Source organism: Aquarana catesbeiana, linkage group LG09, assembly GCF_042186555.1.
Source record: "Aquarana catesbeiana isolate 2022-GZ linkage group LG09, ASM4218655v1, whole genome shotgun sequence".
In the NCBI taxonomy this organism is placed as follows: Eukaryota; Metazoa; Chordata; class Amphibia; order Anura; family Ranidae; genus Aquarana; species Aquarana catesbeiana.
This window is the reverse complement of record NC_133332.1, coordinates 196186842-196212398: the sequence shown is the minus strand read 5'-3', so window position 1 is coordinate 196212398 and position 25557 is coordinate 196186842. Positions and strand designations below refer to the sequence as shown.

Sequence of the window (25557 nt, the reverse complement as noted above, 5' to 3'; positions counted from 1 at the left end):
ACACCGTAAGGAAACTACTTACCGGGGGGGGGGTTATGGCTTCCAACGACCCCAGGGGTGCTTACCTGCACATTCCGATAGTGGTAGCATCCCAGAAATTCTTGTGTCTGGCAATCGACTCAGAGGGCAGGTTATCCCATCTGCAGATCAGTGCCCTGCCTTTTGGTCTACCCTCGGTTCCGAGGATCTTCACCAAGGTCATGGCGGAAGCCTTGGTGCCTCTGAGGATCCAGGGAATCGTGACAGTTTCATACCTGGACGATTTGCTTCTATTCGCCAGCTCAGAAGATCAGCTGCTGATGAATCTGAACAGAGTAAAATACCACTTGCAAAGACCTAGGTTGGATCCTGAACGAGGAGAAGTCAAACTTAGTCCCTTCCCAAGTGATGACATTTTTGGGGCACAGCATTGACTCTGTCCTATAAAGGATCTTCTTGCCGGAAGAGAAAAAGGAAATAAAACAGATCTAGACAAGCAGTGTCGAGTTTGGGTCTTCTAACATCCTCCATTCTGGCTGTTCAATGGGCCAGTCTTCACTCAAGGGATCTGCAGCAAGTTATTCTTAAAAATTGGAGGCAGGAAGAACCCTTGGAAAAGAGGTTTGTGATTCCGGCGCAAGTGAGGAGAAAGTTATGGTGGAGAAACCAGTTAAACCTAAGCGAGGACCTACTTTGGGTATTTCCTACCTCCAAAAAGGTTAACGACAGATGCAAGCTCCTGGGGGTGGGGGGCTCATCTGGAGGATCGTTTTGCCCAGGGAATATGGACAAGTTCAGATGCAAAAAGATCATCCAAGTGGAGGGAGCTGAAAGCAATTTGGATGGGGCTTCTCTGCTTTCAGGAAGAGATCGGGTCAACACGTTCAGGTCTTGTGGGACAATGCCACGGCAGTCGTCTTTGTAGCAAAGCAGGGAGGTACCAGGAGCAGGGTTCTCCTGTCCTTGGCTCGGGAGATCTTAATCTAGGCAGAGCAGAATCTGGGGTCCCTGTCAGCCATACACCTGAAAGGAAGCTTAAATCTGATGGCCGACTTTCTGAGCAGGAGAACAGTTTCGGAATCAGAGTGGAGTCTAAACTCGGAAGTTTTCCAGATGGTGATAAGCAGGTGGGGCAGTTCTCAGAACGACCTGTTTGCGACCCACTCAAACGCAAAACTCCCAACTTTTCCCTGAGCAGACGGGATCAGGCAAGAGGTTTGGATGCTGTGGCTCAGCTGTGGGACTTCCATTTGTGCTATGCTTTTCCCCTTTGCCTTCCCGTTAATACTGTTAGTCCTCAAAAACTTTTAGGAGGAGTCCATGAATCTAATACTGGTGGCTCCCTTTTGGCCCAAGAGGATTTGGTTCTCAAGACTCCTGAACCTAGCAACGGAACCTCATTGGATGTTACCTAGGGGTGTAACGGATCAAAAAACTCACGGTTCGGATCGTTCCTCGGATCAGTAGTCACGGTTCGGATCATTTTCGAATCAACAAAAAAAAAAAATCTCCCCCACTGTAATATCCACGTCATCTCCCCCACTGTAATATCCACGTCATCTCCCCCACTGTAATAATATATTAGCAGGGTATTGCCACTGCTGCCATCTGATCTCTCCCCTCCACTGTACAGATCAGTACACAGAGGGGAGAGAGAGTAAAATACGAAGCAATCACGTGGTAAACGGCCGCCGGGTGTTCCAAGAGGGCCGCCGCTCCAGAGCTAGGCCGAAGCCACGGCCTTTCCTAAGGCCGAGGCGACAGAGCGCGTGTCTGCCGATCTGAACAGGCTGAACTGTACGGTTCATGGATCTGTGACGATCCGTTGCACCCCTAATGTTACCCCTACGGGACGATCTTCTGAGCCAGGGACCCATCTGGCATCCGGACGTAAGCCAGCAGCCTGGTTTCTGAGGAGCAGATCCTAAAGAAAATGGGGTCTGTCGGACAAATTAGTTTCTATGCTGTTAAAAAGCAGGAAAAAAGTCACGAGATATTTATTTCAAGGTTTGGAAATGTTACAACTCCTGGTGCAGGACAAAGAAGTATTTGCCGCAGGAGACAATTTCCATTCTGGAATTTCTTCATGATGGAATGGAGAAGGGGTTAGCGGTTAGCGCTTTGAAGACACAGGTGACCACGTTATCAGTTTTTTTTGGTAGTACAGTTATCAAGAGATCTATTAGTTATTAGGTTCTTTAAAGCAATGGTTAGATCAAGACCAGCGCCTATAAAATTTTATCCAAGTTGGGACTTGTCAGTGGTCCTGCAGAGGCTAACGGGGGAATCCTTTTAAACCTCTAGAGGAGGCGACAGTAAAAATATTGGACTCTGAAAACGGCCTTATTAGTAGCAGTAACCTCCGCCAGGAGAGTCAGTGAGTTACAAGCTTTTTCCATAACAGAACCTTTCCTAACAGTCTTTCCAGATTGGATAATCCTGAAGGTGGACCCAGGCTTTCTTCCTAAAATCTCCGCCTTTCATCGTTCTCAGGAGGCGATTCTACCAACATTCTGCACATCCCCAGCCAACTCTAAAGAGGAATAGTTCTGTATGTTGGATGTGAAGAGATGATGAATGCATTATCTGGAACTGACCAAACAATTTAGGAAGTCAAATTCCCTTTTTGTGCTGTTCTCAGGGGCAAGTAAAGGACAGCATGCTTCCAAGAGCTCAATAGGAAGATGGCTCAGAACAGCCATTGAGGAGATACTACCAGAGGGTATCCGAGCCCACTAAACGAGGGCAGTGGCAACATCTTGGGCTGAGAGGGCTGGCGCCTCTCCCGACCAAATCTGTAAAGCCGCAACTTGGACAAGTTTCACTACGTTCGTCCGGTATTATAGAGTAGATCTAATGTCAGCGTCCTACAGGCGATTGACCCACCCTAGAGTAAGTTTCTCGCGTATCGTCTCCAGGTGCTTTCCTGAAAGACTCTTTGAGAAAACCTTAGTTAGACTTACCGGTGACGGTATTTCTAAAAGTCTTTCAGAACAGCAGCTATTACCCTCCCTAGTGGTTTCCAATATGACTTGCACTTTTTTTTTATTATATGTGTATATTTTGTTTTGTTTTGTTTTAAAATTCTGTTTTTCAGCATGGCTGGAGGTTTCTCGTTCACGACTGAAGCCATGGGGGAAGCTGCCTTTAAAAGGAATTATTCACAGTGTTTCTTGGGAAATTGGGTGGAGCTATGCTCTCTCCAGGTACTGTCCGGAAAGACTTCTAGAAATACCGTCGCCGGTAAGTCTCCAAGGTTTTTTTTTTTTTTTTTTTTTTATGTGATCCCTTGGTGCATAGTGAGGTGTGCCAACCATCTTCAAGAAGGGAAGCAAAACAACCATAAAATGTTAATGTTTGACTTTTTGATGTTTTTGCCAATATTTTCTGGAAGTTTTAAAATAACTTTATGTAAAGCCAGAATTTCTCTTAGTTTTGGATATAGCTTCCATTCTCAGCTCTCAAGGATCCTCAAGAGTGTTTCCATTAGCTGCAACTGATTGCAAAGCCTCGCACACTCCAGTTGCTTTTGGCTCGACTGCAGTACACCTGGGTTCAATGACAGCTGGTTTCTATTGAACCAGTCAATGCCGCCCAACATTCGGCCCGTGTATACAAGGCTTTAGGGTGGTATCCTGACCACCAGTGTAAGGGGGGAGTTCTTCCCACTCATCACCAATGTAAGAGACTCTTTCCCACTTCCTCAAATGAATCACTTGTACCAGAGGTTCCCCAAGACCTAAATTATTTGCAATGGTTCCTCTAGTATAAAAATGTTGAGGAAGGCTGGGATAAAGTGTAGAAGGATTATAACCCATTAGATTTTTATTGCTGTTTGTAGGAGCATCACTGTTTGTCCTGGTGACCACCCTCTCTGGGACTGAAGGTCAGGGGAAATCTTCCAGTGGGGACATCTGTTCCAGTGACCACTATCGGAAGCGGAATCAGCCGGTACAGTAGGAACCAGCCAACATTTTGGCCCGTGTGTACAGCTGCTTGTCTGACTGAAGCAGGCATCTTGGGACTGGCTTCTGTTGAATGAGCATGCTGGAGTAATGGTTGCGAGCACTGACCAGTGTGTTGTGGGTGGGTTGCCTTGTAACTACACAATAGTACTGTAGGGCTGCTTTGTGCAACACCAGTGCACAGAACGGGTAAGTACGACTTTATGTGTGTGTGTGTATGTGTGTGTATATATATATATATGTGTATATATATATGTATATATGTGTATATATATATATATATATATATATATATATATATATATATATATATATATGTGTGTGTGTGTATATGTATATGTATATATATATATATATATATATATATATATATATATATATATATATATATGTATATATATATATATATATATATATATATATATATATATATATATATATATATATATATATTATACACTGACCATAGAAGTAAAGGAAAAAGAGAGCGAAAAGAGACAGATTTATAGAAGAGAAAGTATTGATAGAGGGAAGAACAAGGAATCAATGTTTGCAATCACCATCTGGATCCTAAGCCCCAGGCGGGTATAAACCCAGGTGGAGGGAACACTAGAACAAATCATAAAGGAGACAAGGAAACTTGGTTTTTATTTTAAGAATGTTTGTTTTGCTAGATGGAAAATTTTTCTGGTAACTGATGCATAGTGTCCACTGCACACATATAACTGATGCATAGCACCCATGTATGCATACACTACTGGATATATAGTGTCATCTGTACGCGCGCACACACATGCAACTGATGCGTAGTGTCTCCTGCACACATGTATCTGATGCTTAGTGCCCCATGCACATGTGTAACTGGGTGCGTAGTGTCCCTGCATACGCATGTAAATATGTAACTGATACACTGTGTTCCGTGCTTATGTAACTGATGCTTTATGCCCCTTGCACTCACACACATTTAACTTGCACTCACACACATGTAACTTGTACATAGTGTCCTGTGCACACTTGTGTAACTGAGTAACGCATAGTTACAAGAGGATTTGTGTAAACACTGCTATCTCCTTAACACATGCATGAGATTTCACTGCTGCTTCCCAGTATGAAAGTTGGGAGTCGCTGACATCAAGAAAAATGGTGGCACACAGCAATGTTGTAAATTTTTTGGGTAATAAGCTAAATTAACCACTTCAAGACCAGACTGGTTTACCCCCTTCCTACCCACGCCATATTTTAGCTCTGTCACTTTGACAATTACTCAGTCATGGAACATCGTGCCCAAATTTTCTATCTTATTATTTTTTGAGATGGAGCTTTCTTGTATTTTAATCACAATTACTGGGTTTATTTTGTTTTTGCTATAAAATTTTGCTAGTAATAAAGTTAGGCCGAAATTGTATTTTGCTACATTTCTTTGATAAAAAAAAATAACCAAAATCCGTTGTATTAGTCTGTGAAGAGTCTACAACGATGGTGTATATATATTTGAAAATTGAATAATTCCGATGTATTTCTGGCCTATTTCAATTCTTGAGTGGCTCTGTCCTGCCCCCTACTCCATTCTCACTGGATTTGACTGACAGCAGCATGAGCCAATGGATACTGCTGCTGGTGAGTCTCCTGTGAGAAGAGTATGCGGAAAAGAGCTGCTGCAGACAGGCATAGCATTGGATCGAGGTTGGGTTCAGGTAATCATGTAAGGTGGGGAGGCACAGAAACTTTAAGGTTTTACCTTTTTAATGCAGAGAATGCATTAAAGCGGTAGTCAACTTTTTTTTTTTTTTTAAACTTGTACCTACAGGTAACCCTATTACCTGTATATACAATGAATAACTCCTATATGTGCAGTGTTTAGGAGATATTCACATCACAGGTGCGTGTGCTCTGAAGGAACGGCATGCTTGTGCCATAAACCGTGACTCCTGTGCGCATGTGTGGGAGAGAGGGCCGGAGCCAGCAAAGATGGAAGCCCTGTCTTCGGTGCCCATGCACCGCAGGAGGGCTTCATTCTAAAGTAAGTATTTCATAATGTGCTAGTATGTGATGCATACTAGCACGTTATGCCATTGCCTTGCAGGTTTTGTTTTTTGTTTTTTTTTTTGTTTTTTTTTTACTATAGTACTTGGTTTACTACAGCTTTTAAGAGAAAAATCCTTTTGCCTTTTATAACCACTTTAATTTTTTTTTTTTCTTAACATAATAGACATGTTATACCTGTCTCCTCTTCTTGGGTTCCCTGCCAGCACTCTCCCCTTTCCCCATAGCATACTGTATGCTATATTATGTTTCTGAGCTGGCCTGTGTGTGTCCATACACACACAATGTGGATCAGCTCTGCCTCCTGCTCACAGGATTTGATTGAACAGCAGCAGGAGCCAATGGCTCCCACTGCTTCCTGGCACAGCATTGGATCAAGTGAGAGCTTGGATAAACATTTAGGGAGGAGAGGGGGAGAAATTTACTAATTTTCACCTTCATGCAGGGAATGCATTAAGGTAAAATAAAATGTTTTTTGCCTTTTTAGACCTACTTTAGGCAATAAATTTGAGCATATTGTACGGTTTTAAATTTAAAGGGTAAGTTCACATTTACAGAAAAATCTGTAAGGTGAACTTGCACAGGACCCCCTCCTTACCCCCCACCCTGTCCCGCTGACCTGCAGCGTGGTGATCTCCCATTATTAGCCCTGCTATAGCCGCCTCATGGCACCGGGGCTTAAAAATCCCCTCTGCTTTATCTCCAAAACGTCCCCCGTAATCGTTCTTATTGGTCGACTCTGACCAATCAGATCCCACATAGCCCGTCCTGTCAGCGGGGAAGAAGTATAGCGAATGCCGAGGGGATTTCTAAATCCTGATCCGGTGAGGCGGCTATAGCAGGGCTCAGAACAGGATGTCGCCATGCTCCCGGTCAGCAGGTGTAAAGGTGAACTTTAAACTTTTACAAATGTTTGAATTAGATTGCCTGACAGTCCATTGTGACTTGTTCTGCATGCTGATCATGTGGTGTTTGCCAAACTTTCTGTACCTTGCGTATTAACAGCGTTTCTTTGTTAGACAGGTTCACCTATACATCAATTAGTCAACATGGAGAGTACCGATTCTACCGGGAAAGGAAATGCTGAACAGTCAGATTCTCAACGCCAGAGTCAGATGGACCGTTTAGACAGAGAGGAAGCATTCTATCAGTTTGTAAATAATTTGAATGAAGAGGATTACCGGCTCATGAGAGATAATAATTTACTAGGAACTCCAGGTACATTAATTGGAATGCAACTTTTAATGTAGTTTGTTAGTGAATGAATTAACTATGGAAAAACCTCTGGATCTGCTAAAAGAAAAAAAAATAAGAAAAATAAACGGAAGGGGGCTCGTCTTTAGTTTAGGTGGAGTGGACAGTAGTCGGGTCTAAGCAGAGTTCATTTCAGAGTTCATTTGGGCTCTGTTCATCCAAAAAAGTGCATAAAGTGAGTGGACCTTGGATGTGTCATCCGCCTGCTCTTCTCTGATCAGCAGGAGATCTGTGAGCCGATTCCCTGCTGATCAGAGCGAAATCTGCCCCAAGTGAAATAGGGCCTAGAAGAGGTCAGCCCCCTTAGCCAATAGTAAAAAGCATGCATTTTCAGAATACAGTAACTTTAAACATGAAATGTTAATATTGCTAATCACGATAGTGGGTAAATTTGCTCAGTTACCGTTCCATCTTTTTTGCTGTGTGCTTCAGTGGCCTTTTAAGGCAACGCCTAGTGGTTTTTGTTTTATGATCAAGACAAAAAAGTAACATTGTTGAAAAATGTTTTTACATTTTTTTTTTTTTTTGAAAAGGTGTATTTGAGGTGTGGTGTGTGGGGTTTTTTTTTTTTTTTTTTTTTTTTCTTTCAACATTTTGTATTAGCCACTGGGTGGAGCTCTGTGCCTTTCACATCGTTCTATTCAGCCTGCTGGGGAAAAAAAGTTTATTACATGATTCGCAGCTTAAGCTAATGACTACTCTCTCATCAAATGGCTTAGTCTATAAATACTAAAGACTCCAAAGAAATGTTTTGCTATATACTTTAAAAAGACAAACACTAGTGGATTCTACTTCTGAAAATGCTAGTTGCTAGACTGCTGGTAAATCCAGTGGCATAAACCTGTCAAGGATCAAATTTTATGGATTTTTAAAATGGCAAGCATGTTATAGCTGTCTTCTCTGTACAATGGTTTTACACAGAGCAGCTCCAATCCTCTTCTTTTAGGGTTCCCCACTGGCGCCCCCTGCCAAATGCCCCCCCCCCCCCCCCATAGCAACCTGCTGGCTTCGAGCCTATGGGGAGGGAGAGAGCGACACAGTATTGGATTGAGATCAGGCTCAGGTAAGTATAAGGGGGAGCTGCAAGCTGCACACAGGAGGTTTTCTACCTTTATTGCAGAGAATTAAGTAAAAAAACCTTCAGCCTTCAGAACCACTTTAAATTATATTTGTTTATCTGGTTCAGTGACTCGAAGTATTGAAGCCAAAGGCAGCCAAGCAGGTCGTTTTTTAGAATATCGGCCATGACAGTCTCTTTCACAGTACAGGTAACAAAGTGAAAATAACTCACTGGCCCACAAATGAGTGTTAGCTAGTATAGGTACTGACAGGCACCATGTCATACCTGATCTTGCACTGAACTTTTAAAAGTTTATATTAAATGACTGGTTAATTTTAAAGCCTAGCCTGCTGTATCACATTCTGTAACCAGTGAAAGTGTAAGGAGAACGGGAGTGGACATCAGGAGGTCACTGCACTATCTCAGACCTTTATACAGCGAGTATAAAGTGAGCTCTCCTTGTTCAATCCCCTATGACTTCATGGGATCTGGTTCTCTCTGCACTCTAAACTGTTTAAACCAATTTGAGACTTCTCTCTCCTCTTCTTCTGTGAGGCAAATGTCTAAAGGCCCAGCTTTATCCTGCAAGAACCCTTTCTGGTTTTGCATAGGCACAAGGTAATGTTGAGGCCAGGATTTCCTTTTTGCCTAAGATGGCTTTGGCTTTCACATTCACAAGGACATTGTGCTCCCATCCCTCTATCTGGCTGCAGTTCACTGAAAGAAAATGCTCCTCCATTGCCTGGATGTATTTTCCTGGCTGTCAACTCCTTCTTTCAGTGAGAAACCCCAGGGATAAATCCCATAAAGGTATACTAGTTTCTTGCTTCGTTTTTTTTTTTAAATTACGACCAGGCAGGCGCTCGGGTATCATCTGATTCCAGCTTAAATAGCTGGGTCCTTCAGGTGGTTCTTTGACTGACAGGCAGTCCCCAATTTTCTGATTTTTTTTTTTTTTTTTTTCTTTTCTTTTTCTTCTTCTTCTTTTCCTACTTTGGTCTGTTAGCCTTTGTTGCTATGTTGCCCGACTCTCTGATTGGACTGCTTTTTTAACGATCAGTCTAAAATTTCCTGTGTCCCTTAAATGAGTGGGAAAGAAAATTGAGTATTTTACAAGTACAAAAATCCTAATCTTGGAGTCCCCTGAGGGACAAAGGTGTTTATTTCCTTGCTCTTGGTACTACTTTGCTATAAACTAAGGCATGCTGGTTGAGGATGGGGTTATTTTATTCTGTGCTTTATCTTTTTTTTTTTTTTTTTTTTTTTTTGATGAGTTGAGGAGATGATTGCCTTTTTTACTGCCCGTTTTAACCCTGTAAATCCACATCACTGCATTCCCTTGAATGGGTCGTGTTCAACAGTGTTGCTGCCCACCACATGCAACAGTGATGATCATTTTTACTGTAGCGCATCGTGACCGTGGCATGTGTACACACCCCTGCCTTAGCAATTTAAGGGGGGTGGTAAAAATGCAGTCCAACCGCCTGTTTTTTACCACTTCCTATCTGCAAGTGTAAACGAGGCCTGAGAATTCCTTTGTCCCTTGTTGACTCCAAGAAAAGGATTTTACAGTAAGTACTAATTTGATAGGGTAGGTTTTAGGTGCTGTTTGCTACACCTCTATTTTTCACCTCCTATTTGCAAACTTTGATAGCTTGTTGCCTATGAAGGAACAAATAACTTTGTAGAGAATTTTGTTTAACTGAAATAAAGGCATAAGTGGATTGCTTTAATGTTGTGTTCAAGTTCACTGCTATAAACCTTGTTGTTTTTGTATTGATTCTCACTTTAGGGGAGATTACTAAAGAGGAACTGCTGAGAAGATTGCAGCAAATTAGAGAAGGACCTCCTCCGCCGCCAAATGCAGACGAAAACAGAGGTACTGGATATATGAATAAAAAAACAAATAAATACAGTAAGGGGAAAAAAAATATTTGATCCCCTGCTGATTTTGTACGTTTGCCCACTAACAAAAAAATGATCAGTCTATAATTTTAATGGTAGGTTTATTTTAACAGTGAGGGACAGAATAACAATAAAAATATCCAGAGAACAGCATTTCAAATTTCAAAGTTATAAATTGATTTGCATTTCAATGAGAGAAATAAGTATTTGACCCCTTCGCAAAACATGACTTAGTACTTGGTGACAAAACCCTTGTTGGCAATCGTTTCTTGTCCACCAGGTTTGCACACATCTCTGGAGCGATTTTGTCCCACTTCTCTTTGCAGATCCTCTCCAAGTCCATTAATGTTTTGAGGCTGAAGTTTGGTAACTCGAACCTTCAGCGCCCTCCACATATTTTCTATGGGATTAGGGTCTGGAGACTGGCTAGGCCACTCCAGGATCTTAACTACTTCAATACAGGGCACTTCCCATAACCCCCCCCACCCCCCCCCCCCCCCTGGGTCTTGCCCAAGCCAATTTTCAGCGCTGTCGCTTTTTAAACGACAATTGTGTGGTCATGCAATACTATACCCAAACAACATTTTAATCTTTTTCTTCCCACAAATCTTTCTTTTGGTGGTATTTGATCAGCACTGGGGTTTTAAATTGCTAAACAAAGACCGAAAGTTTTGAAAAAAAAAAGTTTTCCTGTCATAAAATTTTGTAAATAAGTTTTCTCCACTGATGAGGCAAGGCACTGGCAGGCATTTATGATGGGCAATGGGTGGGCATCCCTGGTGGTCATGGGTGGGCATCCCTGGTGGTCCTTCGTCCGAGGCTCTTTACCTAGATCGGAGTTGCGGTGTGTCAGACACACCACCGATTGCCACGCTGCGCGCCCCTGTGGGCGTACGCTGGCTTGTTATCCTGTTGTACGTCATATGATGCTCAGTCAGGATAACAACCACTTCCTGGCCATCATTCTGCTATAGGCCAGACGGGAAGTGGTTATTGTGCTTCTTCTTAAGCCACTCTACTGTTGCTTTTGCCTTGTGTTTTGGGTCATTGTCATGCTGGAATACCCATCCACAACCCATTTTCAATGCCCTGGCTGAGGGAAGGAGATTCTCACCCAAGATTTGATGGTACATGGTCCAGCGTTTTTTTGACGCGGTGAAGTTGTCCTGCCACCCTCAAAGCATAATGTTTCCACTGCCATGTTTGACGGTGGGGATGGTGTTCTTGGTCATAGGCAGAATTCCTCATTCTCCAAACGCCGTGAGTTGAGTTGTTGCCAAAAAGCTCAATTTTGGTCTCATCTGACCACTACGCTCACCCAGTTCTCCTCTGAATCATTCAGATGTTCTTTAGCAAACTTCAGACGGGCCCGTACTTGTGTTTTCTTGAGCAGGGGGACCTTGCGGGTTCTGCAGGATTTCAGTCCTTCAGTGTGTAGTGTCTTGCCAATTGTTTTCTTGGTGACTATGATCCCAGCTTCCTTATAGCTTATAATAAAACAAATGTGTTTGTGTTTTTTTTTTTTTTTTTTACAATATTATTCACCCCCCCCCCCCCCTTTCCATAGAAGTGTCCTCTGCCCCTTTTTGGTGCTGACAGCCTGCCCTTGGGGAGCAGCAGTTAGTAGGTATGCAGTAGGAAGAGCTCAGGGTGTCTGTAGAGGGACAGGTATACGGAAAGAGCCACCCTGTCGGCTCTGTGTTGCGGAACGTGCGCGCCCCTCTGCTTACCGGGAGATATCGCTGGAGAAGCATCCTGTGGCACTCAGTCAGAGGGGGTTTGTAGGAGTTTGTGGAAGGGTAACCGGAGAGCGGAATATGCAGAGAAGGTTCAGATCCCCAGCGTTTAAGCAGAGCTCGGCAACTGCAGGACTGGCTCTGGGTCCATCTAGGGCACGCCCCCCCATATTAACAAAACCTTAACTTGGCCAGCCCCACCCTCCGTCCTGGGCTGTGCTGCCTTCCACTCTGCCATGAGGATGACAGTGAGTGAGAGGCAGGGGGGAAAGGAGCAGCACTCAAGCGGGGGTCGGCAAAGTAGGGACAGTTTTGCGATCAACGGGTTGCCACCCCACCCCACCCCTGTTTTATAGAATTAAAAGTGATTTAAACGTTTTTAAATTCCTATTTCACAGTTTGAGGATTTTGCTCCAGTAGTGAAATAACTGAAATAAACACTCCACTAGTGAGAGATCACCTCCACCACGCACAACTGACTTACACTCCCCAGTTATGTCTAACTTCAGGACACACCCCTCACTTATCAGTATCTGAAACCAGTGAGCTCTGCTGCCACCACACACAACTCGCTTCCCCGTAGCTGTCAGCAGTGTGTGACAAATTACTTTATCTTAATGGCCATGTCTTTCTGATATGGCCACACATTTCTAGAAGAGTGATGGGCACATTCTGTTCCCTGCCATACAGACTGACAAACATCTTGTACCTCCAAAATGACGGTCATATCAGTCGTACTTTTAACCCCACAAACCAGCATGATGCATTAATTAATACACACATTTATCTGTCCATTTTTGGAATATTGAAAGAATTAGGATTATTTACATTAGTCAAATTTGTAGTTTGTGAAACAACTTGTAGGCCTTAGCAATACCTGACAGTGGTTCTAACTCCTCCCCTTTCTACATTAGAAAAAAAATCCATCTTTTGTTTATGCCTCAAGTAGGAGAAATTTTCCCACATCTGTCACTGGGGTGGGTTATGATGGAACTCCCTTAACCCTTTCGCTGCCAGGTCCATACAGGGTTACATCACTGCTTTCAGCTGGCCAGGTCCGTACGCCATGCGGCCAGGACCTGCTTCTGCTAAAAAAAAAAAAAAAAAAAGCTGATGGTCAGATTCTGCTGAACAAACCTATAGCTCTGATCAGTGGATTACAATCTGCAAGTCAGAGCTATTCACCTCAAATGTGACCCCCTCCCCCCAAATGCCACTGCTTCCCTGTCTCCAGCCTCTTCACGGCTCCTCTTTCTCCAAAAAGACCCCCCACTCTTTTCCTCTTTCCCGCATCTCCTTCCGTCCCCACTCTAAAAACCCTATCCTCTGCAGTTACCCTTGAGCAGCCGGCTTCCCTCTTTTGCTTCTCCCGGCAGCTGCAGGATCTTAGAGGGGTTCAAAATATATCTCTCACTCCGAACCATTAGCTGTCTCGAAAAAGAGACATCGGTTGTGTTCTGACCTTCAATATCTCACCAAAAGACCAAACCAAAAAAAAAGTACAAAATATAAATGTAAAAAGTAAAAAAAAAAAATTTAAAAACCATAGTAAGGCCCCTTTCACAAGGAGCGGACTCTTTCAAACAGATCAGCCTGCTTAGCGGGGGATCTGTCCGCTGATCTCCACTGAGCAGGAAAAAGACGGATCCATGCCCGCTCCCCTGATGCAGAGTGAACACAGTCTGCTGTTCTCTATGGGGCGGTCAGATGGAACAAACCGCTTGTCCGTTTTCTATCAGATTGTCATTCGATCCGATCTGCTGTGCATTTACATCTGCCTCCCCATAGAGAACAATGGGTGGTCTGATCGGGTCTGCCTCAAAAACAGACAGGTGGACCCGGTCGGTCTGCTTGTGTGAAGGGCCCTAAGCGTACACCCCTGCAAGGCCGTGTTTACCTGTACAGTGATTCATAGGTGTTCCTTGCATCCCTGTGCAGGCAGTTCCATTGATGTCTTTTGGGATGTGGCAACTGCATGTACAGAGTTGTTGCTCCCAATTTGACAACCATGTGGGTCTGGGTGCATGTCTCTGAGCTTGCATTGTCTGTCTGTTTTTGGAGTCATACATGGGTGTCAGATTGAGAGCAGCGGCTATGCCTGTGTAACTGTTGCATTCCAATTGATATGAATGGGACTGCTTTCATGGTGGTGCATGGAACACTTGCGCTTCCCCGTGCATGTAAAAGTGGCCCTCCAAGGCACCCCATGTGAACGATGCATTAGTAGCAATTTATTAAGTTATGTGTTTGCATGCACAAATAATTATTTTAGTGTATAGTGAAAATAACGATTTAATGAACATTTGCACAATTATTGCGGGGCCCAAAAAATCCGTAGCACATTTTTTTTTTTTTTTTTTTTTTTTATGCTGCCGATCGTGTGCTTTCAGAAAATGTATATTTTTGGGGGGTCTTTTCAAATTCTGAAAGTTGTAAGTGCAAATGGTAACCTCCAGATTTTTTGAGTAAGTTGTTTTTATTTAGATTTCACAAAACTGAAATTTTATGATTTTACAGATTATTTAGCTTTTTATATTTAATAGGAATTTAGCAGACATTTTGTAAATGATTTTAGTGTATTTTTAGCAAAAAATATTGCTTTAATAAACATTTGCGCAAATATTGTGGGGCTGTAAAAATCAATAGCACCTCTTTATTCTACTGGTCATGTGCTTTCAGAAAATATATGGTGGGGGGGGGGGGGTCTTTTTGCAAACTCTGAAAGCTGGAAGGAAAACCTTCAGATTTTCTGAAAAATGTGTAGATTTACATTTTTTTGTGTGTTTGATTTTCACCATTTTGCAAAAAAATCGCAATTTAAAATGTTAAAAATTGTTATTTATTAACTCAATACAGGTTTAGCTTTCATATTTTGAAAGGATTTAGCAGGAATTTTGTCAAATTTGCTGTTTGTATCTGCTAATATTGTTTTTAGTGTATTTTTTTGTGAAAATATTGTTTTGATAAACATTTGTGCATATATCGCAGTGCCTTAAAAATCAGAAGCACCTTCATTTTATTCTATAGGTCATGTGCCTAGGTCATATATGGTTGGGGGGGGGGGGGGGGTCATTTACAAACTCTGAAAGCTGTAAGGGAAAAATAAAAAAAGCAATGGAAAGATTGCAAAAATTGTCAGGTCAGCTGAGTTTAAAAGTGGAGCACAGGGCCTGGCAGTAGAAGTGTTAATGGGGGCACAGGCCGCAATAAAAATCTGACTCTTGCCCAGTTTTTCTACAAAGTTTTTGGAACATTTTAAGCAATGCATTATACCTGTTAAAAACCAAGCACACTAAGGCACTAAACTACGAATCACATTGAAATAAACACTGTTTTTCCTGGCTCTCAACTCAATGTCATGGCAATCATAACAGAAATAGTTTTAGTGCAAATAATAGAAACGTAAAAAAAAGTAGCATTGTGCTGGGTTTAGTCTGGATGGACTTGGATAGTTGAGTGTGACAAAATGGTAGTGGTGTTTTATATGTAGGTATGTAATTCTAGCTTTGTTGCAGGTATGCCATGTTATTAGATGACTAGTGGGTTGTATTTTGTCCTGATTACATGTTAAAATGTATCTTCCTCTATTCATTTTATACAGGTGAGAATGCAGAAGACTCTTCCAATGGAGATTCTATAATAGACTGGCTAAATTCAGTCCGACAAACTGGAAACACAACAAGGAGTGGACAACGTGGCAACCAGTCATGGAGGGCAGTCAGCAGAACAAATCCAAATAGTGGAGATTTTCGGTTTAGTTTGGAGATCAATGTGAATCGCAGTACCGGTAACCAAAATCTGCCTCCTGGTGAACAGTCAGAAGGCTCCGGGGTTGAGAATATGGAACTTACCAATCAGGGTGAGGCTGAACCCGAACCCGAGCCTGAGCCTGAGCCTGAGCCTGAACCTGAGCCTGAACCTGAACCTGAACCAGAGCCCGAACCAGAACCAGAGCCTGAGGTGGAAGCTGAACCTGAAATTGTGGCAACTGGGGGAACTGTGGAAACTGCCGTAGAGGAGCCTATTCCTCAAAGAGGTCAACGGAGAGCCAGAAGCAGAAGCCCAGAGCAGCGAAGGATCAGGTCCAGGTATGACAGAAGCCGATCACCCTTGAATCCAGTTGTTGAAGCACCAATTCGAAGGGCTCAGCATAATTCATCACAGACTGTTGAACCTTCGCCTGTTGAACCAGAGGGTAGCTCTAGAACCAGACAGCTTGTGACTGCATATCTGAGCAATTCTGCAACTGAGACAGAGGGCAGCTCTAGAACTAGGCAGCATGTAACATCTAGGCAACAGGCATTAGTTGTTGATCCTCCGAGTGCAAGCACTGTGGTTTCAAACTCTGAGACAAGAAGCTCCCCACAGCCTCCTCCAGCAGAGACTCAAGAAAATGCAGAGGCTACAGGAACCGGTCAGAGGCCACCGACTATAGTTTTAGATCTTCAGGTCAGGCGGGTACGCCCAGGGGAATATCGTCAAAGAGACAGCATTGCAAATAGGACACGCTCTCGTTCTCAAACTCCTAATAACACCGTTACGTATGAGAGTGAGAGAGGGGGATTTCGTCGCACTTTCTCAAGGTCTGAACGTGCCGGTGTCCGGACATATGTCAGTACTATCAGAATTCCAATCCGTAGGATACTGAACACTGGCCTAAGCGAGACCACGTCTGTTGCTATACAAACAATGCTGAGACAGATAATGACTGGTTTTGGGGAGCTAAGTTACTTCATGTATAGTGACAATGATGCTGAACCTGGAACCCCTGCTGCTGGTTCTCCTCCAGTAGCAACTGGAGTGGAAATGCAAAACAATGCAGCGGCAGCAGCAGCAGCGGTGGCGGCGGCAGCAGCAGCAACTCCTCCCAGAGCACCTGCACCAGAGCCAGCAGAGCCGCCTCCCGTCCCTCCCATCCCTCCCATTCCTCCTGTCCCTCCCATGGAAGCTGAAAATGGAAGTAATGATGTTTCAACCTCTGGAACCAGGAGGGAGATCCGTAATAACAGAGGATCTGTAACCTTTGAAGAAAGTGGTTCTTTGCCGTTTCTTAGATTGGCCCAGTTTTTCCTCCTTAACGAGGATGATGATGATCAGCCAAGGGGACTCACCAAAGAACAAATTGACAACCTGTCTACACGAAATTATGGTGAAAATGATGCCCTAAAAACTTGTAGTGTGTGCATAACAGAATACACAGAAGGGAACAAGCTACGCAAGCTTCCCTGCTCTCATGAGTACCATGTCCACTGTATTGATCGCTGGCTTTCTGAGAACTCTACGTGCCCTATCTGTCGCCGTGCTGTTCTGGTATCAGGCAACAGAGAAAGTGTTGTTTAAACCAATTGCTAAAAACTGTCGTCTAAGCGGCTAGCATTTCTAGGCTGGGCAGTGGGGGAAAAGATGCTTTTTATGGCCACTTTTTGAGTGGTGCTTAAACTAGGGTTTTGGCTTGGAGTGAGATGTCCTTTTTTGAATTTAAGCAGATCTCATTTTCTTCCCTCACTAAATGTTAGAATACATGTAAAAGAAGAAGGTTCATATAGAAAAGTAAATCAGGATACTGCTTTTATTTACAATCTGAATTACAAAGACAAACTCCAATTACAACCTGTGGTGGAGCCAAGGCTTCACTTTCAGTGCTGGAAAGATTCATCAGAAGACCCCTTCAGCATTGAAGGGTGGCTGGACTTTGCAAACTGTATAATTAAAAAAGAAAAACATTTTTTTATTTTAAATTAAATGTTTAATTTCAAAAGCAGCCTTAAATGTTGCAATCTGTGTATTGTCCCTGCCTCCAAGCTATTCGCCCCAATATGCTTTGAACTTTTGACTTTTACAATCATAATTCTATATGACAGCATTACCAGATAAGCAGATAATGGTTCTTATGCGCCAGTTACACTAGTTGTGGTTGCCAAATCTTTGTCATGACTTTAACCTAATTAAAACTATTAACCCAGTGGAAGTGCACCTCGAATATCACACACAGATATTTTGGTTATTTAAATGCTACAAGGATCATTTACTTATTTTCTATTATTTTAGGTTATGCGTTAACTTTTGGAGTATATAAGGTGAAAATAACATGACATCTGCAGATCTCTGTGAGTCTGCTTACTGCACAGCTGGAGGCACTGGTATTTAAAAAAAAATGTAATAACCAAATGCAATATGATTTGTTTTATAATTTGCTAGCATGACATTCTGAAGCATAAACTCATTTATTAAAAAAACAAAACCAAACCTGAAAAAAGGTACCATAATAGCACCTGTCAGTCTTTTGTGCAAAGCACTTATAAATTATTGAGGCCTACTCAATATGTTCTGTAGTAGTTCGCTCTGACAGCGTTTGTAAGTTAGTGTATTATAGAGGTTTACTAGCTTCAATATTTTTTTAACTATTATTATTATTATTTTTTTTTTTTTTAAGAATTGATAAGTAATGGGCAGATAACTTTGGTCACAGTACCCACTAACTGTTTATCTTTAAAAATATTCAAAGGACATCAATGACTTTTAGTGGTTGGACTGCATCTTTCAATAGAACAATCTGGTTCCTATGTCCAGTTTAGGGTCTTCCTGCTTCAGCACGTTGTGCCTTGCGTTCTGGATGTACTTTCTGTGGCAGTGAAAATTTTTACTAAGGCGAAGTCCAGTGGATGTCTGCTTCATATAACAAGCCAAATTTTTATTTTGTTAAAAAAAGTTGATCTGTTGATTCACACAAATATTTTTGTGTTTGAATTTTCTTCCATGGGATGGAGTGGGGTGTTCCTACCTATAAGACTCGAGTGAGGGGGCGCAAAGCATTTCCTTCCAGCACTGAAGGGATAGGATAGCCAAAAAGGTGTTCAAATGACTCTTTACCTTGGTAAATGATCAAGGATAACCTAGTTCTGTAAACTCACTTTAGGATTTGTGTAAATAGACACTTGTCAGGTTTTTCTCATTCTGTATGTCTGAAGGCCCATTTTAATGGCATACTGTAGAAATTGCTGATTTAGTTTAAATTTGGATTATTTATCTCGTTGTGAAATATAACAAATGTCTATGCTTGTTAAAATAAAAAAATCACTTTGTTTAAAATGTATAGCTTTTTGTAGCTGCAGCTCCCTACTTAATCTTCACACTGTCCCTGCACAGTCAATGTGTCGCAGACAATCTGTCTGACATGAAGCTTGCTCTTGATTCACATATACACATAGCTGCCAGCTTAAGAACTGCATTTGCAACTGTCTGACCATAAATATATAAGGGGTCTGGTTCATGTTTTAATATGTGAAATATAACATTGAGGCTGCTAACCTGAACTGGGAATAAAAGTTTTAAAAATTTAAGCATTAAACAGAATAATGCGGTTTTATTTCTGAAGAGCCAATTCCAACATCTGATACACATTTACACATATTCCATTTAAAACCATTGTGCATTATTCAGTTCAGTGTATGCTCGTTCCTTTGGAATTTGTGCATTATTCAGTTCAGTGTATGCCTGTTCCATTGGAATTTGTTCTGATTATTATGTATAGTTAGGTGGTTTATTAAACGTTCCTTACAGCTAAATACATCAAGCATGTGCATTATTGCTGGGAGTTTGCAATGTTTAAATTGACTGCATGCAGCATTCATCAAATACTGCAAGTATTAAAATAAATGGTGTTCATTTAACAAATCAACATTATGTTTGTGCTGAATCTCAATAACCTTGTAGAAAGAATCTGAAAAGACAAGCTGAAATTTATCTGCAAAATTTGTGGTTTCTGTAGTGCTGAGTTTTTTTTTGAAAACTTAGAGCTTTGCAACTCATTACGCAGCAGAGAATATTTATCTGTTCACTTGGCAGCATGTGGACTGTTTGGCTTGCTGTACTTAAAACATACTGTAGCGTATTGATCTTTAGATGTGGTGGCTGCATTTGTTTGTTTGTTTTTTCTTTTCCTTTTTATTTTCAGCTGGTGATCTTGTCAGTAACACATTTCTTGTCCTAGGATATCATTAACTTACTACTGTTTGTATGGAGGAGCAGCATTGTCAGTTTAGGATGGAACACCTCCCCCACTTCTCTTCCCCATAACGATATAGAGGAGGTTTAGGAGATATTTGCAAAAAGACAGGCACTGCTGTCTGCGGCGCATACGCCGTAGGCAGCGGCGCGCAGGCGCACTGAGCATGCCGCTGCTAACGGCGATACGCCGTTAGTGGCGGCTCCCTTGCGCATGCGTGGGAGTGACATCACAGCGCCAGAGCCACGATACCCGGAAAGAAGATGGACGCTCCATAGCAGCGGGGACAGCGGTGACATCGCAGGCTCCTGTGTCAGGTAAGTGACACATAATGGGCTACTATGCAATGCATAGTAGCCCATTATGCTTTACCTTTACAGGGAAACAAAGAGGAAGTAAACCCATCACGGTTTACTTCCTCTTTAAAAGCATGGCTGTTGGAGTACTCGTATCTGGCAACAAGGATCAAGTTTGGGTTTTCTGTAACTGCTTTGTTCCTAGATGTGGTACTGCATCGAAGAGAATGTGTTTGTTTTTTTTTTTGGTTTCTTTTTTATGCTTCCCAGAGTGTAACAAGCCATTTTAATTAAAAAGTTGGCTACTAATGCTTAGTTGGCTTGCCTTAAGTTGAGTTCTCTGTGATTTACTGCATTTTACAGAGCTCATCGCTGGCTGGTGTGAAGTGTACTTGACAAAGTCTGTGTTTAGTTACTGTGGCCTATATAATACCAGTTGCATTTCAAATACCAAAGCAGCTGCCTTTCTTTTTTTTTTTTTTTTTTTTTTTTTTTTTTCCTGTATGTGAAAAATGACCAGGAGTGTACATTAAAAATTAATCTCATTCTTCACAAGCTGGTTTTTCCTGATCACCATTAAGGCTGGGTTCACACTTTGAGCGTTTGTTGTACAACATTGGGAGCTCATGACGTCCACAAATCAGTGGTTCTTGGAGAGCCATCTTAACTGGTCTGACACAAGTCGATCCGACCTTAAGCCCGGGTTCACACCTATGCGAATTAGATGCGGCTTACACCGCATCTAATTCGCAGGACATTTTAAAATACATTCATATGAATGCATCTGGTTCACATATGTGCGTTGCATTCGCACTGCGCATTGCACAAAAAACGTGTGCGTTTTTTGGGCATTGCAGTGCGAACTACAAGCCTATTATCTCCTATGGGAACGCATCTGATTCGCAGATGCATTGTGTTCTGAACAAGGATTTTCTCTTTCTCCTCACTACACCTCCCCCTCTCCCCCCCCCCCTCCCTCCCCCTCTCCCTGCTCTCTAATCCTGAGCAAAAACGCAATGAATCCTTTAAACAGGAGATTTTTATCTCCCCAGTGAAACCTGAGCTTCAATTCGCACCGCACATGTGTGAAACCAGGCTAAAGGTTCCTGCACCACTCTGATCCTACTTCAGCCCATTGAATATCGTTGAAGTCGGATCATTGTCCCAACTGATCTGACTTTGGCATGCGACTTGTGCTCTGAGGGTCTTGAAGGGGAACTCCACGCTAAATAAAATTAAACGGCATGGGGTTCCCCCTCCAAGACCATAGCAGGCCCTTCAGTCTGGCATGGGTTTTAAGGGGAACCCCCAATCCAAAAAGGCGTGGTCCCCCCTAAAAATCCATACCCTTACCACCCCCCTGAACCATACCAGGCCACATGCCCTCAACATGGGGGGGGGTTAGTGCTTTGGGCAGGGGGGCCCTGCGCCCCCCACCCCAAAGCACCTTGTCCCCACATTGATAAGGACAAGGCCCTTCTTACGACAACCCTGGCCGGTGGTTGTTGGGGTCTGCAAGGGTCTAATCGGAATCTGGGGGGGGGCGGGATCTATGTGAATAAGTATGGGGTAAAAAAAAAATGTCAAAATAAACAGTACACAGGTTTTTGACAAAGTAATTTATTAAATCGGCTCCGGTGTCTCTTCCAATTTCTTCTCCCCTCCCTGGCTCTTCTCGCTCCTCCAAATATCTCTTCTCCGTCTGCCGGTTCTTCTCTTTGCGCTGTCTTCTCCCTCCAATCTTCTTTCGATGCTCTCCGTCCCGCTCTAATGCTAGGTCCGTGGTGTGCCATTACTTATATAGACATGGGGCGGGGCCACCTGTCCCGCTGGCCCCGACCCATGCCTATATAGCATCACCTGGTGGCCCTGCCCCATGCCTATATAAGTAATGGCACACCACGGACCTATCATTAGAGTGGAAGAGAGCGTTGAGAGAAGATCGGAAAAAGAACAGAGGGAGATGAGCTCGAGAGGGGGGAAGAAACTCTGGAACCAATTTTAATAAATTGACTTTTGTCAAAAGCCTGTGTACATGTTGTGTTTGTGCTTTTTTTTTTTTTTTTTTTTTTTAGGTGTAGGGGTAGAATGTACCCCATACTTATTCACATAGGGTGGGGGGTTCTGGAGGCCCCTTTGTTCAAAGAGGCTTCCAGATTCCCATAAGCCCCCCACCTGCAGACCCTGATAACCATCAGCCAGGGTTGTCGGGAAGAGGCCCTTTTCCTCATCATCATGGGGACAAGGTGCTTTGGTGTGGGGGACGCCCAAAGCACTCACATGTTGAGGGCGTGTGCCCTGGTATGGTTCGTGGGGGGCTCGTCCCCACCCTCTTTCCTGACCTGCTGGGCTGCGTGCTCGGATAAGGGTCTGGTATGGATATTGGGGTGGGGTTCCCCTTAAAATGCATACCAAACCCAGGGGCCTGGTATGGCCTTGGAGTGAGAACCCCATGCTGTTTTTTTCCTTTTTTTTTTTTATTTTTTTATTTTTTTTTTTGGCATGGAGTTCCCCCTAAAGATTCATACCAGACACAAAGTGCCTGGTATTGTTGGGATCAAAGTCGGATCCCTGTTCATGGATCTCAGACTTCAAGTCACAGGGCAAAGTCGGATTCACAGTCGTACGACTGTCGTGTTGTACCAGTGTGAACCCGGCCTAAAGGGTTGAAGCTGGCAGCTTGCACCTCACGGTTGAATTTTATTGTGTTGATTAGGAGTGTTCCTTCAAGATTTAATTAAAAAGTTCCTGTGGACCTCTGGCACCTGTGAGAGCAGTTTATTGGATCAGGCCAACTATGCCTACTCTGCTTAGCTTGGGTTTGCCCTAAGTGGGAACACTTGAAGATGGGACTATAATGCTTTTTTAATTTATTTTTATTTTTTAATTAGATGTAGGCTTTAAAGGCCCGTACACACGATCCGAATATCGTACGACAGATCGTACAACCTTTTTCGCTTAATATTCTCAAGTAGTAATTGAATGGGTAAATAAAGTCACAAATTCTTGTACGACAGAAAAAAGTATCAGAAGTGATGTCATGTATTTGTATTTTTGGACTACAACTATACTTACTAAACGTAAATCGTACAAGGAACATTTTCGTGCTTGTCCAATCGAATAATATTGGAGGAACTGTTGTGATCAGCTCTCGAAAGTAGTGTACACACGATATGAAAATCGTACGATTCTTCCTCGGATGACAGTTTTTGTACGATATTCGGATCGTGTGCATGGGCCATAAGGCTGTCACTTTGATCCAGGCTTTACTGCAGGGGTAGGCAACCTTGGCCCTCCAGCTGTTTTGAAACTACAAGTCTCCTGAAACATTGCAAGACCCTGACAATCACAGGCATGACTCGCATAGGAAAGAGATGGGTATTCCCGAGCTACCTAAGGTTTTTTTTAAAGGAACAATGATGCGATTTGGTTGCAGCAAAAACACCTGCGGGGGTCAAACCCCACCCAACAAAGTTATAAGGGGGAAAAAAAAAAAATCAATATTTGGTTTTGTGCTCCAAATAAAGTGCTAAATGTGCAAAAAAATCCATATAAAGGTAAATATCCAAAATTCCAAATATACTGTGATCACAAAAAAATTACTTTATAGTCATACAGAGAGAGTCCATAAAGTTCCTGTGATAAACCATATAAACAAATGTGAAGAAAAGGAAATATCCAAATTTATATAGAAATTAGATTAATGAGATAAATATTAAAAAGTCTTCAGGAAAGGACATAGGTGATTAGGGTGCTGTGTTGCTTCAGACAATAGTGACGGTGATTTTATCTTCCGCGTGCTCACACCTACAGGTGCAGTGGCTCCTTACCTCAACATTGTAAGGTATAAACCACACACACACCTTACAGCAGTTGGGTAAGGAGCCACTGCACCTGTAGGTGTGAGCACGCTGAAGATAAAATCACCCAGTCACTGTCACTATTGTCTGAAGCAACACAGCACCCTAATCACCTACATCCTTTCCTGACGACTTTTTAATATTTATCTCATTGATTTAATTTCTATATTAATTTGGACATTTCCTTTTCTTCACATTTATTTATATGGTTTATTACAAGAACTTTATGGACACTCTCTGTATGACTATATAGTAGTTTTGTGTAATCACAGTATATTTGGAACTTTGGATATTTACTTTTTAATGAATTTTTTTGCACATTTAGCACTTTATTGATTACATTAACACTTTATTTATTTGGAGCGCAACACCAAATATTGATTGATTGATTTATTTATTTTTTTCTTATGACTTGCATAGGCTTGATGGGATTTGTAGTTTCACTTTACTACCTAGTAAGATATTGATTTGTATCAAGCAGTAAACCCAATAAAGTCTGAATTCTTGTCATTGTTTTTGGAGTGGAGTCGCTAGCTGGAATTAGGATGGTGGTCTGTAGTGTTTAAAAGAAAGAGAGAAAAAAAAAATACACACCCTGTATATGGATTTTAGTGTGTGTGTGGGGTTTTTTTTTTTGGAGCTTTTAAATTTGGAATTTTAAACGTGTTAATTTATGCAGTATACATACTTTTTTTTTTTTCTTTAGCTAGATTCTAGGCAAACTGCTGAATACACAGATAAAATATACAAATATGGAGCAGTTGTACATGCTAAATATATTTTTATTCCTCTCGATCTAGCCCTGAGATTTTTGCAGCTTTACAGAGACCTGACCTTTCCCTGCAGCATTTTTATTTGTTTACAAGTCTCCACGCCCATCTTATGTTTAGGCCATGGAGAAGCAGCACACAGAGTTTATCTCAGCCACTCTGTTCTCTTCTACCAGCATGCTCTTTGCACTGCAACATCCTTGCTTTGTTTTCTTGTGTCAGGATATACTGTCATGGTAGCGTTTGTTCCTGGTGCTGAGCTCAAGTCTTTTCTCACTTTTAGAAGGTGCTCATGACAAATACCAGCCCATAGAAATGAGGAGTTATCTGTGATGCAGTTGGCACAGGAGACTTTGTCGTCCATATCATTTCAGACCTCTAATCGACATCTTGGGAGTCCTCTGTAATCCATCTGTACCTCCTGCACTGGACTGACCGTTTGATGGGTCAGCACAATGCCGGGGCAGTGATGTATGGTGGCAACTGTGTTGAGTGCCTTATGACCTAGGCAGAACACTTTCCAGCACTCTCCAGTGTGTACATTCTTTGGTGTGAAACTGGTAAGCAGGTTTTCTAAACCAATAAATTCTGCAACAGAGATAATGGTCCTTGCCTCCTTTCCAGATGTGAATCTTCTAGCTTCAGCATGCTGGACTGGTTGCACTTCAAGTCATGTGATCCAAT

The 25557-nt window shown here is 42.4% G+C and overlaps 1 protein-coding gene across 1 annotated transcript in view; it reads left to right on the top strand.

Moving 5' to 3' along the window:
* The window catches only part of RLIM (ring finger protein, LIM domain interacting), a 39473-nt gene extending 19857 nt beyond the window's left edge, over positions 1-19616 (top strand). The window contains 5 exon segments of the mRNA XM_073599495.1: positions 7007-7205; positions 10094-10180; positions 15544-16722; positions 16725-16881; positions 16883-19616. Coding sequence (XP_073455596.1) covers positions 7037-7205; positions 10094-10180; positions 15544-16722; positions 16725-16881; positions 16883-17282 — 1992 coding nt within the window. The 5' untranslated portion in view covers positions 7007-7036 and the 3' untranslated portion in view covers positions 17283-19616.
* Positions 19617-25557: the final 5941 nt, after the last annotated feature.